General features: G+C 42.6%; 1 protein-coding gene across 1 annotated transcript in view; it reads right to left on the bottom strand.

Moving 5' to 3' along the window:
- The window catches only part of FSTL4 (follistatin like 4), a 237,747-nt gene that overhangs the window by 37,040 nt on the left and 180,359 nt on the right, over positions 1-20,348 (bottom strand). The window contains exon 7 of the mRNA XM_075056388.1: positions 2,979-3,145. Within this exon, the coding sequence (XP_074912489.1) occupies positions 2,979-3,145 (167 nt within the window). The remainder of the gene's footprint in view (positions 1-2,978; positions 3,146-20,348) is intronic.

Raw genomic sequence — 20,348 nt, forward strand, 5'->3', positions numbered from 1 at the left:
GACTTCAAGTATATTAAGAAGCACACTGCCTTTACTTTCCTGCTGTCAATGCCTTTAAATAGACTATTGTTTAATGTGAGTTTCTGTACCCACGAAAGGCTGAAGCTTTGAACCGTCTGCTGCCACCCACCCCACCCCACGCTGTTGAGCATGCACGGCTCCACGTATTTTCACGCTGCAAGCCTCAAAGCGAATGTTGATGCCGCTCCATGCTACACACAAGTATCAACCCCAAACCCAAGTGTGTTCACGCTGCCAATGAACGTGGCTCCCGCCCCCTGAGTACAGGACTTTTTAAACTTGTGATCAATCTAAAGAAAAAGACTGGATTTACCAGCTGAAGGACCATCTCTTCACCCCTGCTTCAGACATGCAGGTGCCCGTCCTCAGTAGCCAGAGAGGGGACACACCTGAGCCCAAGAGTCCCACAGATTGCCCACAGTGGAAGAGGGGAAATAAAAGACGGTAATCCCCAAATTGTGTCACCTCGAGTAACCAGACCAGAATACAGATGGCAGTGATATATATGGAACATAAAAACCTGTACTGTTTAATTAAGGATGAAAAAGGTGTGGAGGTGTTTATTAGGTTAAAAAAAGAGTTGATGCGCACTAGTAGCAGGTGTTATATGACAACGTGATAGAGGTCATAAACTGACAGGTCAAACATGAAAATTGAGGCATAAATCCTGTTTTTCCTCCATGTAAGAATCTCAGAGTGCTCCTTTGATATAGTTTCTCAGTGATGTACCAGTTCAAACAGATCAAAAAGTGATTATTTTTTTCTGCTCTATTGCATGGTACTGTGCTAGGGGGTGCTGGATCATTCAGGAACCACTCAGTTTATGTGCAAGGACATAACTCTTAACATTTAATAACCAATGAGAAAGAGAACTACTTTACTATAAGTAAACCAGAAATCCATCTGGGCCAGTGCTAAATTAGGGAGGAACTGGCATGAAAATGTACTCCTCAAAATTCTGTTTAAAACAGTAGGAGTTGTAAATGAAGCCTCAGAGCCACGTGCTATCGACCCTTCAAGGATGTGTTTCCACTCCGATCCCTGGACTTTCATTTTGTGTCCAGTTCACACATGAACTTTAATCTTTTAAGAATAATGTGATCATAACAAAAATTTCATACAGGTAGGAGAAATACCTGGAATTTTCTTTACTTTTGGCCAAAAAATTCTAAGACCACTCTTGAGCCTCCAGAGTGTGTGGAAATAAGATTTCAGAACAGCTGACCCTTGCTTCTAACCCCAGCTCAATCCTGAGCCCAACAAAACTGACCCTAAAACCACAATGTCTCAGATCTATCTAGTGAATATAACTGCCAAAAGAAAAGGCTCCTTCTAGACTCCGATCACACAAGCTGTGGAATTTGCTCACTACAGATTAAGCTGAGCACACTGGCAGCATGTGTAATCTTTACTAAGCTTAATCTGCGTCAAGGAATAGATCTGTTCTGAAGAATATTCACACCAGGCGGTACGGGCAGTAAACTGCCAGGTCAACCCCCTGCACGGCTCACTACGCTGCGCTCAAACTACAGCAGGGAACACCTGACTTTGCGCATCGCAGCTTGGCAGGTTTCCACCTATTTTCAGTGTCAGTGACCTGAAGGTCGTTATTGTAACCCTGGTACTGATGGATGTCTATCAGAAATCTGGTCAGGTACACTGGCTTCAGGCTGGCTGTGCCATCCTGTGCGTCCCCGTTACGGTTCCTGCGTAGTCCCATGCCAATCCTGCAGCGGGATGTTTGCTGGTTTCATGTTGCATTTCAATGTCATGCTCCAAACGGCGACAAGAAATGCATTTTAAAAGGGTAATACTTGCTTTGATGAAAAGAAAGGAATGTTTAGATGGTTATAATTACTGAGTTTGTGCACACAGTAATCACCTACACATAGTGCACACAATTTTCCTGCTAAGGTAGAGTCAACAAATAAGGTACCGAGTTGCAAGTGTGTATTTCTGCCCCATGTGCTATAATTTTCACGTATTAATGCAGAAGAGTAAAACAAAGATTTTTCACATTTCAGCAATCCTGGATACACAACAATTTAGGGAGCTACAGTATTGACTGTAACAACTCTGAACTGAGTGGTTATCAAATTAACAAGAGCTGAACAAAAACATAAATCAACTCTTGCTGTAGTGTAATTAAAATAAAACCTGATTTACTGTGTACTTTAATGCAAAGAGAAATGAAATACAGACCATATTTTTTGTACACTACTTTCCACTCTCTCTGTAATTAAACGTTATTAAATAAATGAGTAGTTTACACCATTATTCAGGTATTGTCTTTACAACAAACCATGACTCACACATCAGACCAGCACCGCGAATTAAAAAAGATTCATCTTCCTTCCTGCGAGGGTATTGCCACACCCTGCTGAATAATCCCGTATTTTAAACTGCTCATCAGAAATAGTAGCCGAGGAATGAGACACGAGAATTGGCTGAAAGGCAAGTGAAACAGGAGGAACAGAGATAAAAATGTATTATTTGATTTAGATAGAGGAGAGATTTCATTGCCAACCATAAATGTATTGTTTCATGCTCTCGATTAACCTGTTTCTTTGTACTGGGAACGAGATCCCTGAGGAGTTAATGGTCTGTAGAGCTGCCTTCCTCTGGGTTTCCCGGGCTGCTGTCCGTGGACCACAGGTTGCACCAAACTGAATAAGCAACAAGGGATGAAGTACCAGTGCTATTTAAGTGCTGGGTTATTACAGCACTGAGTTTTAATTTCATAATAACATATTCCAAGTACCCCTGCTCTCAGCTGCATATACGTTGTTTCGCTTTTATTCCTGAGACATATTCACATAAAAACAAAATATCACACCAGCTTCCAGTTTTCCATAATAATAACTAGATAAAACTTGTTCCCTTAAAACTATCATCTGTTAAATGAAGTCATATTCAATGCCCTAAAAAGAAAATGACAAGAGTAATTCAGGACTTACGTTGATGTCCTCCAAGTCGAGGAAGTTGAGGATGACGCCGTTGCGCTTCCAGATGATGGGAGGCCGCAGAGCCCCACGGATGCTGCACGTCAGAACGGTGCTCAGGCCAACTGTGATGGTGGTAACGCTGATCTTCTGGTCCTCCGGCAGGCTCAGCCGAACCACCTCTGCAAAAGGCAACAGCACAGGAATAATATGAAATACTACAAAGGGAAGCTGTTCCCCTTCTCCCTCCTCTGCCTGCCTTCTTCCTCATTCCAGGAATAACTCTGCAGGATTTTAGCAAGGAGATGGATTATCTATGCTGTGAAAACCCCCTAAACACTAAAGCCAAGTAAGAGACATAGAAATTGAATCTGCCACAATCAAACTTGCTGCATCATTCTCCTGAGGCACCTAGCGGTGGTTGTGGCACGAGGGCACTAAGATGGGTCCTCTGGCAAGCCTGGTTGCAATAGTGAAGTCTACAAAGCAGTTGGCAACAGGAGGACAAGCAAAAGCTCTCCTGCTTGAGACCATCTGCGTTTGTTTCTCTCGAGGACTCCTGCCAAGGTCCTTTGAAAAGGCACAAGAATGAGTCAGGTTCTTTCCTTGAAGAGGAAGAATTAAGGTAAGACTGTTGTCACTGAAATATAAATAAACCCAGTTTTAAATTGCCCAAACATTGGAAGTCACCAAGCACGAAAACTCCTTTACCAAATGCAGCCACATATGGCATCTGCCATACAGATGTTCTTCTAACCAAGGAGTGAGAAGCTTTCTCATACTTTATTTAAATTTTAAAAATTCAGTGATTTTGACTTATATGTACCACACAAAAGAAACACCTGAGGCAGCAGGCCTTACTGAAAACCACACCAACATCTCTGAAACCACACCACATCACATCATTTCCTTCTGGCCAATGCTCACAAGATGTGTCTGCATATTCTGCCGTGTGTGGCCACACAGACAGGTGGGTGCATCTTGTCATTAGTAAGCATTTCAGCAGCAGTGAGCCAGCAAAAGGGCAATCAGGCCACATTGTCAAAGCTGCTGCATTCACAGTTTTATCATTCACATGATGTTTTTTGCTTACTCTCATTCACAGGCTCTGCAATAAGAAAGCCTTGAAACTATATTGCATATAAATGCTGAAAACTGGTCTTTCAAGGTAATGGCCCATTGAGATGAATGGGGAATGTTCACAGCACTTTGGTATTATGTTGCTTCAGCCAACTCAGAAACCTGGACTGGGGAACGAACCACCCTCTCCTGGCCCCGCGGTCCCTCCTTCCTCACGTCCACTGGCATTAACTGCGGTAAAACAGGGATCAAAGAGACCGACGCTGCCTCACCCAAGGCCACGCGCTTTGGGAAAAACCACTTCCAGCAGCGCTGACACTATAAAATTACGTATGGGATCAGGTTACTCCCTCCCGTCAGCTGGCAAAATTACTCTTCATCCTACTTGCTTGCTTCACATCTCTGTCTTTACAACCCGCACAAGACCTGCCTATCACTTACAGTGTATCTGCGCTGGTAAGATCTAAATGCTATGTGCACTTTCTTCCAGCCCTCTGTGGAAGCGCTGACTTCCAGCGACTCCAAACACTCATTTTTATCATGTCAGTTCACAGCTTAAGATGTGATTTTGCCTTAAAAGTTAACAGCTTTGGTGGGAAAATCTTGCACTCATTTATGGGGCTTACACTATGGAAATGCATGGAATAAAAATAAAAAAAACCCAGCATCTACTTTGGCAAGCGTAATTTTCCATCTCTTCACATACCCTCTAATTGAAAAATTGCTTTAACATCTCTTGAGTAGTAAATCTGTTAAATCTGTTCACTAAAATATTCAGTCTATTTCAGTAGCCTTGGGAAGCCTGAAAGGACTCACTTCAGTGCACCGGTCTAGCAACTGACTGTGAACACGTAGTGCAAAACTTGCTTGTGCAGCAGCACCCAAACAGCTCTACGTCCTTTCTCTTCCTGCTTCTTCCACGTAAATGAGAAGTTAATTGAATGTGCCAAAAACTGTATTCACCACTGTAGATCTGAGGCTGACTTAGGGCTGCGAAGATCAATACAGCATTGCATGTCGTGTCTGCCAGTGGTTAGCCATTCTCCTGCTTAATATTCCTAGCGCTATTTTAGAAAGAGTACCAGCTGCTTTAAAGAAATGGTAACTATAGTTGTGATACATAGTTGATCAAAACCAGGAACGTTTGACCAACTTACCGCTATTATTTGGGTTGGGGTGGCTCCCGCAGGCGTTACAGGCAAAGACAGCCAGATGCAGTCAGACAGTCAAGCAGTTTCTGCACCTGAAACCTTAAAATCCCAATGGGGAGACGGAGGAGGATCGGGAAGGGAAGGAGAACGCTACCCACCCGAGGTCACTGAGCAGGTTAGCGGCAAAGCCAGGAACAGGTAATAATACATCATTAAATCCCATCGCCTGCAGGGACCCGTGGGACGAGGTGAGAGCTGCTGCCCGTCCCACCAGGCTCCCCCCCCGCGGTGGGCGACCAGCCCCCGGGGGTGTAACGGGGGTGTAAAGGGGGTGCAACGGGGTTGTCTGTGGCGTAAGGACGAGCTCTGGTTTATGAATAAAATATTTGGAGTGCACTTGACAGGATAAAGAACTGATAATTACAATAATCTGTAGCATGGAGTAGGGCTAATGAGGACATCTTTTCTTGAGGAAAAATGAAATCGAGGGTCATTCATTTACAAGAGAATTGTTTTTTTCACCTTACTGTTTTCCTTAATTCCCTCTGCCGTTTCTCGCACTGCCTTGAGTTCCCTGGCTCACGCTGGGCTCCATCAGCTCCCTCTTCAGCAACATTTTCTGAGTGTTTTGTTGCAGTAGAATTTAAGGCTCCCTGCCCATCTTCCAAATAACAGCTAAAGAGGCTTCGGCTTTAGGTTTTAGAACCACAGTAATGAAAAATACATTAACTTTTAATTAAGCAGACACCTTGCATAGCTGCCATTCTTGGACGAACTGCTATCAGGTCAAGAGGTGACTTTTTATGTTAAAGTGTGTAATTAGTACAGACCACTTTAACAATACAAACACACTCCTCCTTTGAGTATTTCTATGGAGTTTGTTTGAGGGCATCTTATTAACATCTAAAAGCCTTTCTACTAATAACAGGATTACTTTGTGTGGCTTTAGTCTTTGCTTTATTGTTATCAATAGAAAAGATTTTCTTACACAACCAGGTGTATTGGGGAGGAAACAGAAATTCCCTAGGAGGATGCGAAAGCTGGGTTTTTTAAAAATCTTTTAAAAAACTCAGAATCTCGTACCTAAGTTATAGAGCTTAGACACGCTGATGCTGGTTGGATTATGTGTACAAATTATTCAAGTCACCATAATGATTTTGTGTAGAGCCTCTAGATTAAGTATTGAACACTGTTCATTTTATTTCAAAAAACCTTTAGGAGATAAAAGGATTTTTACCACACATATAAAACTGAACAGAACAAATGGGTAATATTCAAAGTGCGCTCACTTGCAGAACACAGGCTGGAATGGAATTTGGTCCTAAAACGGAGCAATTTTATGTTCATTTAGAAATTCTGCAGGATGATGCATGCAAAACAGCTTTCTATATTCAATGGATTCAACCAGTATCAGTCCTAGCTGATGATATTTATCAAGTCATGTCAAACCTGGTACTCTTGTCCGGGATTTCAGTTGAAGCAACTCCTCAGTCCGTTCCAGGTGGAAATAAAAAAAGGTTCCTGCCAACTACCCTGCCATCAGAGAGAGAGGCTATCATCAGAGAATGGGATGCTATCATTTTTGACTCAGCTTTCAGTAGTTCAAGACAGGGGTAAAACCTTCGCAATAATCACCTTTAAGAAGGACTGGGTATAACTGTGTCTCTGCGTGTCAGAGGTCCGGGACTAATCTTCCGTCAGATACTGCACCAAATGTAGAACAAAATCAAGGTCAGTAAAAGGCGGCCGGGACGTTGCAAACTCTCCTTTGGCGGTGGCAGCAGCTCAGTGCCTGAAAACTGTGCGGCTTCAGGAATTAGGGCAGCGCCGTCTTCAAACCCGTCTCCCCCGTTCAGGAGGGTGAGGGATCACTCCCCGTGTGCCAGCGGTCGGTGCCAAGAGGTTTTTGAGGGGAAGGATCGCTCTGCCCTGCCTCTCACACCTTTTCTCTCTGCTATCACATTCAGTCCGAGGGAGGCTGCGAAGCACTGTGGCCCTTTGGTGACCCAGGTGTAGCCATTCTGATGTTCTTATGTTAAATTTCTTGCAAAACCAGGTCCCACGGAGACACATTTGAGAACGTGAAGCCTTACTAATTCCTTTTCTTGTTAAAAATGTCAAGATACTGTTGAACATTTTCCTCGGCCCCTCCTCCGCTCCCATTTTATTTCTTAAGGTGCTAAGCTGGAGTTGCACTGCACCTTTGCAAGCTGTGCATACTAATGCGAGCAGGTATTACTTGTTGTGCTGTTTTATCATGGAAATCCTTTTCTCTGCTGTCATTTGCAGCCCGCCAAAGGCAATCATAATTTCACAATGAAGACATGTATAATTGAGGTCATTATAGGGAGCAACCTGGAATGAGCATCTATGGAGAAAAACTCATTGATTTAGCACTGCGTGGAGATAATTTACATAGTAAATGTCGGTTGCCTGCCTGCCTTTGCTCATGCTACACTACATACAGAAACAGATTTCACACTTTAAAAAGTGCTTAATATCATTAATTAGATCTCTTGCCTAAAATCTAAAGAAAACATACTTTTTAATACATTGTTGCCACCTTTAATCATTGTTACATTTGTTCATGGGCATCTTCCCTTGCTGAAACAGAATAGGGAGCAACTGACTCTATTGCTTAGATTCTGCTTAGGGGACAGGGCAATAATTTTTTAATCCTGTAACTACTCTCAGTGGGGAGGCAATGAACCAAAACGTAGCCTTGTTTGAAAAAATGGGAGGATGACTTTCAAAGAGAGTCTCAAGCACAGATTCTTGCCCCCAAATTAATGCTCCTGAGCAAAGAGGCCTTTTGTTTGTGAACTGAAGCATGGGTAACGTAGCCCTAAATACATCATGATTCTCCAGCAATGGTTCAAGTCAGGATTGATTTAATGGGCTGAAAACTTTAGCCTCCACTCAATTCCCCAAGTCCTGCAGCTGTGTTTATGCACTGCATTGCATTAGTAAAATCTCTTTATTGCCTGCACCAAGCTCAATGGTGATTTTAGCATTTGTTCCAATAGATAGAAGAGTCTTGTCTAGCTGAATACATTCTCAGGTGAGGAGCTAACTGAATCAAGAAATCAAAACAACTAATGGATCAGAGGAAAAAACACGATATACCTTTTATAATTATATTTTTCCCCAATAATTTTGATGAGATGTATTTGGCTTTGCATAGAGAGGGGAGAGCAATTTTAGATCCTTTTAAATCTGAGCCGACTGCAGCTAATTGATTTTAAAATGACCGTGTTGTATGTGAGATGTATTTATAAAGATGCAATTGAACATGAAAATTGGCCAGCCAAAGAGTGACTCTGGTGATACTGTTTGGGAGACCCTGGGATGAGATGTGGTCATCTAATTAGTCACTGTGGAGAGAGATTAAAAGAAATGAAGGGCAGTTCACAGTGGGTCTGAATCTGTAAAGCACTGTATAATACGCTTATAAATTACTTGTATTAGCATTAGGGTATTTGAAAAATACCCTGTGATTTAGTTTCTACCTGACTCTGTAGACCAAATAAATGAACTAATAAAAACCTTAGCAGACAAATCACCCTGGGTTTGCACGCCTTTGCAAACCTGTCACACCGGCTGTTCTTAGGACTATCTCCAGAAGAAATGTTGCCATGCTATCACATTTTGCTGGTTATTAAGGTTCAACAAGCCAGTCTTACCTAGCAGTATTTGCTGTCTTCTCACCTGTCCAGAGTCAGGTGAAAGGACTATCCATCACCCGTCCCCAAAAGAAAACTCCATTTTCTGAACACCAACTTAGAATTACAGTAAAGCCAGTCATGCTGCTAAAAATGTTTATGTTATTAATTAACAACATTAGAGCTGTTAATGAACATGATTAAAGTTGTTCACAATTAATTAACCTGGAGAATCCCTACAGCTCCTGCATCAGTTCAGGATGAGCCTTCTGGCTTTATAACCTGTGAAAAACACCATCAAGAGCTGGCTCTGCCCCCGGCCACCTTTGGTGGGACCCACCACTGCCCAGCTGACCTCCGTGGGACATTTTAGGAGTCTGGTTTCCCTCAAAAAAGAGGTACCACAATGCAGCATTCCTCTAAGGCTTGTAAGCTTAATTAATGTGAATAATAAAGTGATTTCTAAAGCTAAGTAAAAATTTTCATATCTCAGCTTTATTTTGTAACTGCAATAATTCAAGTTCTTAATGTAATTTATAAATCCTCAGGACCTTGGGCGTGCTACTTCAGGAATCATTTTATTGTAAATTCTCTGCTAAATTAGTAATGCTGTTTTCTAAGTCATAAAAAGGCATAATCATATTTCTAGCAGTATGAGAGAATTTAGTACCTCAAGCCCTCTCCTGTCATTACTCTTGAAGGCCACAGGCTATGACTCCCTGAGGTAGGTCCCAACCTTGCACTGAAAGCTAAAACCCGTCTTGTCGTGGAATTCAGAATAAATGTGTGCAAATCACCAGCGATATTCAGCTCTGGCTTGGTGCTAGAGGACAAGACCCCGTCTCTCATCCCTGTCAAGTTGAACAACTCTTCTGTAGTCAGTACGACCATGACTTTTAGATTAAATGTAAGAGGAAAGCAGCTATTAAAACAATTAAAAATTACAATGCCTTTTACTTTTCTTCAGCAACTGAGACATTTTGTATGTTCATAATACACTATCACTGCCATATCACAGAACGGTTTGCGTTGGAAGGCACCTTCACCGCTGGGACATCTTTCAAGAGATCAGGTTGTTCAAAGTACTTGATTAGTTAGATAACGAGAATGAGCAGAATAAAACAAAGCTTAACTTGAAGGAGGAAAAACGATCTCAGTCTGGTCCAGCTTCTAAGAGGAATTAGGACTTCACCTGCAGACCAAGCTGCCCTTGCTCCTGTGAAATACCTGCATATTCCCCTGAACCCTCTGGAAGAGTGATAAAACGCCTTCAGGGAAGGACGAGCACCCTTTCCAGCTGTTGGATTTGAGAGCAGCCAAGGGCATTTTTTTCCTGGCTCTGTGAGGATGGATTCAGATTTCCTGAACTTCAGAGATCTGGAGGCTGGTACCACCTCTGAGCTGGCGTCTGAATCTCCTCCAGAGCCCACACGGGGCCCTGGGTCACCACGCCTGGCTTGGCCATGTGGGATGGAGTGATTTTCTCCCAGGGAAGGCCAATTTCTTACACGGACTACAGAGAAACATCAGGTGAGTAAACTCAATAGAGCCACCTGCACTGGAAATGTCTACATCTGGAGAGGCAAACTCTGTTCAAACAGCTGCTTAGATTTTTATCTAAATTATACATAAATTCCTTCAAAAAATCATACAGATGCAAGAAAAGAAGCCCAGATTTCCCATAGGAATTTGTATCAAGAACATTCACACAGCTAATAAATTTGCTAAAAATCACTTATATTGACTTTTAACCAAACACAGCTTCTTTATGTACTGTATTGTGAAGATCAATGTCTTGTCTTTTTTTTTGTTTTTAAAGAAAACAAGCAACACACTTTCCATTATAAAATCCCATCGCTACCCCCCTGATACTAATCAGGAAGAGAACATTTAGTTTGTGCAGAAAAGGATAATTCATTCATTCTTGAAAGTACATGAATAAATATAAGTTGTTCAGTGCTTAATCATCTAATCTCCTGAGGGTGATAAGTGATGGATTCATTATGTAAATAGGCATAAGTAGTCTATTTTAGAGAATAGTTTACATAAATGCATTTGTTTTTATTTTAAATTCCTATTTCCCACAGATTGAGAGCAATGTTGATATGATTAATTTTTGATAAAATATTCCCATGTTGTGTCAACAGTGTCCTGCCTAGATTGTAACAGCCATGCATTTCCCCAGTCAATTTATTAATTTGAAAAGTAAAATTGCTAATGGTCTAATAGGCTCTCCTAATTACTTCTGGTAGTCATGCCAGTTAAACACTTGACTGAAAAGATTTGTCTCTTTTTCTTAAGAAGAGTCAAACCCATACTTTATATATACTATATACTGTAGTACACATACTCTCCGAATAACTGTGGGAGAGCAATATTGAAATCTCTCACTGAACCCACAGAAAAAAAAGAACATTATGGGTTTTTTGGGACAGATGAGAGGTGTTACAGCTGCTCTCTGAGTTTTGCACAGCAACACTAGTCTCTTGTAAAAGGTTGTATTGAGTTCGCTTGGCAAGGTTTTGGTAGTGGGGGGGCTATGGGGGTGGCTTCTGTGAGAAGCTGCTAGAAGCTTCTCCTACATCTGACAGAGCCAGTGCCAGCCGGTCAAGATAAGGACAAGGAGAGATCACTCGCTAATTACCATCACGGGAGTTCAAAAGTTTTTCCCAGGCCTTCAGAAATTCCTTAGCTTTGAAATGGAGAACTCTTTAGTATGGGCAGGTTCTTTCAAAGCAATGAAACTTTTAAGAACAGCCACTATCTGTATTTAAAATACAGCATTTCAGAGTTTCAGAGGACCAAAAAACATATGAAACCACTGAACATTTTTTTGGAAGTTCTCTAAGTTACAGCAGCTGAACTGATTTATACCCGATTTAAGGCAGAAAAAGATAGCTTCTGGTGGAGGATCTGGCATGCCAAGTTTCTCCCTGGAGTGAATTTTTACGGCTGCTCTATAAACCCCTAGGGTTTATCATGGAAATACTGTCAGACCATTAAGTCCAGCATGACTTGTGGGAACCACTGTAATGCATACGTAAATTACTTTGAAAATAGAGACAAGTCAGGCCATGGGGTATTTGGGGTTCAAGAAGCATTCACATACAGTCTAAAACCGCTGAGACATCAAAAATGGCTGCACCAGACTGCTCCAGTCTCTCTGTTCATTTTATTCTGAGTTCTTGGCCAGCATTATGCAATGAATGCGATGATACACTGAAAAATGGATGAACTAGGAAACAAGGAGCCTAGAAAAAAGCCCCGCACTGCTTCTTAACCTCAGATTAAGTGTTTGTAAAAAACTTTCCTAGCATTTAAAATCAGGTATATTTATTTCTTTCATATTCCCACATTTACTGCGTTCATAAACAACCAAATCAGTGATAGCATACCTTTCGAGTTGTAAATAAGCATTAGTAATATTTTCCATGGAGCTTTCATTGCTCTTTCTATGGATGACTGCAAACTTAGCTGTGGTGATTATAAAGATTTTGCATCTTTTCTGACTGTAGCTAGGCTCAGGATACTTAATAAATGCAAGGACTCTGCTTTCCTGTGCTCACCCCATCCCAAGCCAGAACCCGAGCTATTTCATCCCCCGCCTTCACCTTCCAGTCCAGCCATCGCCCATTTGGGTTTTGCTTCATTAAAGTCAGAGTTCGGCCTCTCTCCAAGGCTTTTGGTGATTTTCCTTACAAACAGCTACCCGGGTCCCAGGCCAGCAGTATAAAATCAGAACACATTTCATTTATAAATCAGAGTTACATAAGCAGGGCAAAAGCAACGCAATGAAAAGCGAGTGGCTATAAGGCGTACCCAGATATTTATGCAATGCACCCCTGGCTGAACATGGGACTTGCATAATATCACTCAGAAATGCTGCCTCCCGGGCTGCAAAGCAGGATTATGGATATAAAGACTCCAGCTATGCCAAGGCTCAGCTGAACGTGCATCGTGAGGATGCATTTCTCCTCGTCCCAATGGTGCTGCTGGTCCTGCCTCGGAGGGTGAGGCTTCGGACCAATTTGATGGATGTTGCAGTGATATATAGATCTGGTGCCGACATGAACGGTGCAAATTCGGCTTGGGGGACCCTGCAAGGTTACAGCAAGGTTGCTCTGCAGCAACATTTATCCAGATAACATCTTGTATTTTAAAAATACATTAGTTGATAAAAACTTTGGCATCAGCACTCTCGTCCATGTCCTCTCCATACTCAAAACTGCCTAACTAAAGTTTGGGAGAAAGTCAGAAATGTGCAGATGAACAGCAGCAATTTGCAAAGAAACGGGTAATTAAATAACATTTCTTTCTGGAGAGGAGGGTGAAGGGAAACCGAAGAGCAAAGAACAGGACCTAAAGAAAATCCCCTGGTTCATGCTATCAGCACATCTATTGTTGTGGGCAGGTTTTCTCTCGGTTAAGCCTTTTCAAGCCGAATCCCCTGCAGTTCAGAGCCTTTTAGCAACCGCACAGAAAGGGCCCGGTAATTCATCAGCACTCCTGCATGATGCACGGCAGGCAGCTGGGCCTTTTTTACAAAATTTTGCATCAGCATTTCAAAGCTGACATAGCTCGGCAGCATTTCCTTGGGTTTAGCCTCCACTGGGAATTGCAGGGTGGACAATGAGAGGTTTGGAAGGGACCAGCTGGGCAGGGGTAAGTAGAGGCTTCACGGGGCTGCCGAGGCGGCTTCTCCGGTGGAGTGGAAACCTCTGCAGAGAGCTTCAGAGATTGGGACAAGCGGTGGTGACAGTGGGAGAAGCAGATTTAAGTCCTTGCCCAGAAAGACGGGGACCCCTGCTCTGCCTCAGTTTCCCCTGTGGGAAAGACAGACCTCTCCAGGCCATTCTAGGAATAACACATTTGAAAAGATTTCTTGACAACCATGGCAATAGGGGCCACCCGAATACCCATAAGCATGTCATGGCTGTGGATTTCTCATTAAAACCCCTCAGAGGTTCACAGATAAAATCCACATATAAAACTGAAATTTAATTACACAAAAATACTTTGAAGCAGAGATTTGCAGCTACTGCTGTGAGAAACTTAAATTCCAGCAATACAAGAATGATAAATGCTGCATCCTTGAAAGTAACAGGAAAAACAAATCATCCAGACTATCATATTAAAAAGCATATTGAAAAGCAAGATATGCTGGCAAAATCAAATGTGGCCAGTCATACTTTGTGTACCAACCGACATTAGCTTCCTGAAACTTTTAAATCTGGAGAGCAAAATGATTTATAGAAGCTGTTCTTTATCATTCAGGCTTATAAGTCTTATGTCACATAAACCCCCCTGGCATTAGAATAACATTCAGATTGCAAAGGGAAGCAATCGCAGAAAAGGAGAGTGGAGACAGACTGCATCACTTGGGTTGTACACGCGCCCTTTTTAATTCCGTCAGCGTACACTATTTTTGCACAGAACAGACAGGGCTTCTTTAGAGAGCAGCTATTCAACATTTTGTTTTTCTTATCTTATATCCTCAAACTTATTTTCAACTATTCAAATGTAGCTCTGAAGGCAGAAATGATTCATTTCTCCCTGGATTTTTCTGTAACACCCTTCACTGTTAAATCCACTCCAGAAACACTCGTGGGCACCTTTGACATGTTCGCTCTACGAGAGTTGTGCAGCCTCAGAGAGGGACTATACGTGCAAAGTACTTTTTAGCCCTTCTGCCTCATTTCTGCTCAGTTCCAGCCTGCTCCCAGCTCCGACCTGGCCGAGACCTCCCATCCCTGCTGAGGTTCAGTCACCCCATGGAGTGCTGGTCCCAGTCTCCTTTCCCCGTTGTCACAGCTCACCTTTTCCCATCGCCTCCAGATTCGCCACCTGCAGCCTTCACACCTCCCAGGTCCGGCAGAGGCTGACGGGGACAAAACGTGGCATGGTCCTGCTCCTGGCTCTGCAGGGACGGCCGCCGCCGCTTCTCCCCAAAGGAATTCCTCTGCCAAAACCTGAGAAGTATTTCCCCGAGTCTGTGCAAACTGCACCTAAGTTTGCGTCTTAAAGCTCGGCCCCACTTGGGCTGGTTCTACCCCTACAGCCCTCAGCCCACCTCTGCTCTCCTGCCACGCCAACCTCCTGCGACGTGTTTTTCGTCATCCATTCCAACTGACGGTTTTTAAAATAATGGGCACATTTCCATTCCTTCTTCCTATGAAAACGCTTTTTTTTCCCCCTATTTTTTAATTGTTCCCTTCTCAATTTCCACCAACTATATCTCATTATCTCTTTGTCTGTGATATTAAATGGCTCTGTGCTACCCACCACCCCCTGCCTACACAGGCGATTATAGACCACATCACAGAGATTTCTCTTGTACTAACAGAATACAATCTTAGATATCACCATTTTGGTAATGGCTGTTAAATATTGACTTTTTAGGCTGATTGCAGTAGGTAAATGCCTTGTTTACGTTTAATGATCACAAATTAAAATCAGCTCAATAAACTGAACATTTGAGGAGCACACACTGCACTATATATAATGACTTATTGCTGGTTAAGTCTATAACTTAAATACAAACACCATCTTTAAGCATATATTTAATTTACAACAGCCCAGAAATTGAGTGGGCCAAATGAAAGCTTGTTTAACGCTAAATTATTTGCCAGCATAGCCACCATATGCCAAGTGCCACAAACAACAATATTCATCACATCAAGAGTCTGGGGATAGTTTCTTTTTAAGATCTTTAGCACAATACTCATCACAAATATTATCAACCAGATGCTCTGTTTTTTCCAAGAAACAATTCACTCTCACTGTGAAGAAAAAAACAGAAATTCTCTCAGACTGCAAGTCCATGTGCACATCATCATAACACAATCATAGAAATGATTAAAGCCATGTCCCTCCTCATAGCTGGTTCCTCCCCGAACAAGAGCCTTCCTTGCCTCCTCCGGCCAGACCTTCCTCCCCCTCTATTCTATGCAGCTGTGCAGAGATACAGAAACAACATCCAAAATATATTCATTCACTCACCAAAGGTCAGGTACAAATTAGTATATCATAAAAAGCCACTATCTTGCGCAGAACATCAGCACTGATGGCTCAATTGCTTTTGCTAAATAATATCTCTTTGACAGGAAGACTGCAGAAAACAGTATTAAAGTGTAGCTACTGCTCACGATGGTAATGTCAAAGTTAAAAAATTCCAGCGTAAAACCTGCAGCCAATAGAAGCATTAATAAGATCAGTGGTTGGCTTGTATACACCAGTATATATTATCCATTGTGTAAATCATGGCTTTGATAATGAAATGAATTTTCACAAACGTAACATGACATTCGTTCACTAAGATATAACACATACCTGCAGGGCATTCAGTGAAAAGCCTTCTGCAGTGCTTTAATTGATGTATAGTCCTCTGTGGCTTATATCTGTTCAAAGTAATCTCAAATCCTACATTTTTAATTGGCTCAACTGTATTATTATTAATTTGGGTAAACAATTAATGGTAATTTATGGAGCTATTATTTAGTTAGTCCCCCAGACATGATGCCTGACAAGGTTTGGTTTGGATTTTATATATGGGTAGTGAGCCAGAGCTCACCAAAAGGGCCCCACCATGATCAGGGATTCACTGGGCAAAGCTTCGTTCAAACACATACCAAAAAACAGTTCGTGCCCTAGAGAGCTGCAATGGAAATATGCAATAGTGACAGAAGATGGCATGGGAAACCAAGGCACGGTTAGATAAAATTGCGTCAAGCAGAGCAAACCTTGTCTCCCTGCTCATGAGCGGTACTGCCAAAACCCGAAAAAATGTCATAAATTATTGTGAGAAGAATTATTTATATCTTATCCCTGAATTCTGCTTTCAGATGTTTTCACTACGGTGACCAACTCAGCTACAAGTATTTGGGATTCCTGTGTCTCTGGCAAGACCCCAGGTGCATGAGCGAGTGCTTCTGGCAGCACTTAACCCTAGGTGGAAGGGATTTAATAAGCATTAGCTAAATTATGCTATTTGAACCAGGTGACATGAATATTCTTTCATTTGTCTTACAGTTATGCTTCATCTTTTGCCAAACCTCTAACTTCTTTATCTTTTCTACTATTTTTCTCCCTTCCCCTTACTAAGGCTACATAAAGCAAGACAGGAAAATGCCAACATGTGGAATTGAGAAGATTGCCTCTGATCCTGTAAAAAGGGCATCCCACAAATGAAAATGCCTCCAACTAGTGTCAAAAGCCAAGAGTCACCGCTCTTTCAGTCCAGGTCAGATCAAGGAGGACTGTAATTTTCCACCCCCGTTTCATTACGAGCAGAGGCTGGCAGTGCTCAGCACTGCCATGAGCAAGGCAAACCTCACCTCCAACCGTGGGCAATAGGAACTTTTCAGGAAAAATCCTTCAGACTTTCTGCAAGGCAGTGGTCGGTTGCCTCATTGCATGGGCTCACAGCACAGGAAGGGCTGTGGGTAATGCTCGATAAACCTCGCCAGACAGATTGGAGCAGAAGTACAGGATCAGGTCCCGTACCTATTCAAGTGCTCTCTGAAATGAACCCTGCTCGTCTGTGCTTTGGCTGTCCCCCTGCAGTCAGCCACTGACTGCACCTGAAAACGAAGAACATCAGTGGTGTGCCAAGGTGTGCACCAAGGACTGACTTGCACAGACATTTCTGTTCTTTGCCCCAAGTTAAAGCTATGCCTGTAATTTTAAGTCCCCCCTCTGAAGACACAGCTATCTCATTATACTTCGTGCACTGCAAATCATTAACTCTCAGTATAAATCAAGAGCAATGCTTATATAGGAAACGTCAAGGATGAAGAACTGAAGTCAGGGACATACTGTGAAAAAAGGCTCTTAATGATTCAGAGTAATATATTTCAGATGTTTGAACAAACAAAGCATTCATAAACCACCGCAGAACTGCTCCTTTCAGACTGAATGGAGCCTTCATTCCCAAGTTACACAATAGTGATTGAAGGAAGGAGAAAAGCCAAGGACACTAAACCAGGTAAAGCAGCACTCCCCGATATTTTCAAGCAAGGAGGCATAGAAATACTTCACGTTGATCTTCTGTAATACTGCCTACTGCACTGTGGAAACTCGCTTAAAACTATTTTTTCCTAGCTTCTTCACTTAGCAATTCCTGAGGGTATGAACTGCTCAGTGAAATTTATGCTACATGTTTAAGGAAAAAGCATGCTCATCTTCTGCAGGGTTACTGAGGTTGGAAGTTAAAAGTTAGGAGATCCCTCCCTCCTCGTCTCTCATCAATATATGGCACAAGGGGTCTGGACACCAGCCGTGTACGTCCTTGAAGACCACCCCGAGGAGAAGCCTGGCTGTCACGCCTGCCAGAGCACCGCTAGTGCACTAGAGGAAAAACCTGCATGGGACGAGCTCTTATGAACACAGCCTTGGGAACACTCTAGGGCTGAAGTGGCCTCACTCCAGGACTACGTGGACCATTTTACTGAAGCTTACAGTTTGCTGCAATTTGCAGTGGGAGATGCAGACCTGCACTTGCTCTTGAGGCATGAAATGCAACTAATGTCCAAGAACTCAAAAGGGTATTTGATGACAGAAGAGGATGCGAGTAGTTTATGTTTGATGACTTATATAGTGGGAGAAGCTGGCAGTTGTCCAGGATGCCAAGGTTAACAACAACCCCTCCACTACAAAAAATGTTATGGGTGAATCTTAAATGACTACAGATGGTCAGGTGTTGATTTTGCATGTCCTTTGAAAGACAGTACTGTCAGCAAAACAGTGCCTTCTAACCAAATTTTGAAGTTCAACACTCTGTCAGCAGGAAGAGTGTTGGCTCTTTAACTGACTCATCAAAATACTGTTCTTTCAGTTTCCTCTAGTGACTTTCCATTCGAGTACTGCTCTGTGGCTGGTTCTCCAGGACAAGAATATCTGCACAATTCATAGTTGGGTTTTTTTCTCTCCCCAGTAATATTCCTTTATGGAAAGAACATAAAAATCCTTGCTTTACAGATGGTGAGCTGAAGCAGAGACAGACGTTATTTAGCTGCAGTTACACAGCGTATCTGAACCAGAACCAGATACATGCCTTATTTCCCAAGGTTACTCTTCCAGCCTCTCTGAGATTACTTTATAATCCCATTATGGGTGGAATAGCTACATACACACAGCTGCCTTCTTTGAGCGCTCGTCTTAAAATGTGACCAAGGTTTGAGTTTTCAGTGGTCGTCATGCCTTGTTTTGACCTTGGCTTCTGTAAGGGTTTGCAGAAGGGTAGAATGGGGACAGTTACCATCGAACCTGAAAAAATAGTCTAGAGGAGACTGGGGACTGGATTAAGGTATACGACCACTGAACTAACAGCCTAACACCACAAAAAATGTCATCGAAAGACTTTCTGCACCTTCGTGCATTACATTACACCATACGTCATCTGAGCTGGTATTGCTGGAGTCTTTTGATCCTTGCTCAGCTTTTGCATGTGCTCTGGAGACCTGTACCAGCTACAGCCCCCTCGCCCTGAGCAAAATAGGGTGTGCTACTCCATGGCAATGGTGCCCATGGGACCGGGACAACAAGTCACCTCCTCAGCTGTGCTGGCACCTTCCTGGCCTCTTTTCTACTTCAGCTAGCAGCTTTTCTTCATTCCCCATTTGTGACGGAGAAGATGGCCCCATGTCCTAGGCAGGGTGCCCCCCCCCCGCCCCGGTCAGGGCTGGGGTCCTGGCAGCACTTCTGTGGGGTGCTCCATTCCTCCTGGGCTCCCTCCCAGCCTCACCATCCCAACATCACTGTCACATTTATCATCGGGCAATGCACGCAAACAGAAAATACAATAGACTAACTCATTTATTTCCACTTGTTATTGATGACCTTTCATGACTTTCATAACTCCGCCTCGTTCCACTACTCATGAGTTATGAGGTCACCCGTAACTCAGGGAAATAAATGAAGTTTCCCATCAGCCTATTGTATATCCCCATTTATTACCTTTTTATTACCAACCTTTAAAGTTTTATCCCCTAGTATCTTGTTTTACAGTGGCATAACATTTAGATGCAGGGATGTATATGAATCAGGACAAAACAGTTCTGTTCAGTTGAGTTTCACTGGAGGAAGAGCTATGCTGACCCACGGATACAAGTGCCATTTTGTCCAAGCCATCAGACCACGTCTGAGCCTCTACAACCAAATTATGCCGGTGCTCAGGATCTTGCATTTGTACTAAATGAGATACAATGTTTTCTTCTGACTAATTCGCATTAAGATCATCTGTGGAACAAGGTTAGCCATAGAAATGACAAGACATATTATACAAATCATTGGTTCAAAGGTTTAGAGAGGATGTTTGAGGGCTAGCTGCTAGCGGATTTGGTGGCTGTACAGAGTTGCATACAACGAGCTGAATAACGATCCTTTAAAAAGCTTCAGCTGCAGCATTTCTGAGCAAGTACAATGCTTCTTAACAGATTCACTTTTGTCTTTGACCTGTCAGTAAAATGCCAGAAGAATTAAATCAGACGGTACAG

The sequence above is a fragment of the Buteo buteo genome, chromosome 24 (genome assembly GCF_964188355.1).
Source record: "Buteo buteo chromosome 24, bButBut1.hap1.1, whole genome shotgun sequence".
Taxonomy (NCBI): Eukaryota; Metazoa; Chordata; class Aves; order Accipitriformes; family Accipitridae; genus Buteo; species Buteo buteo.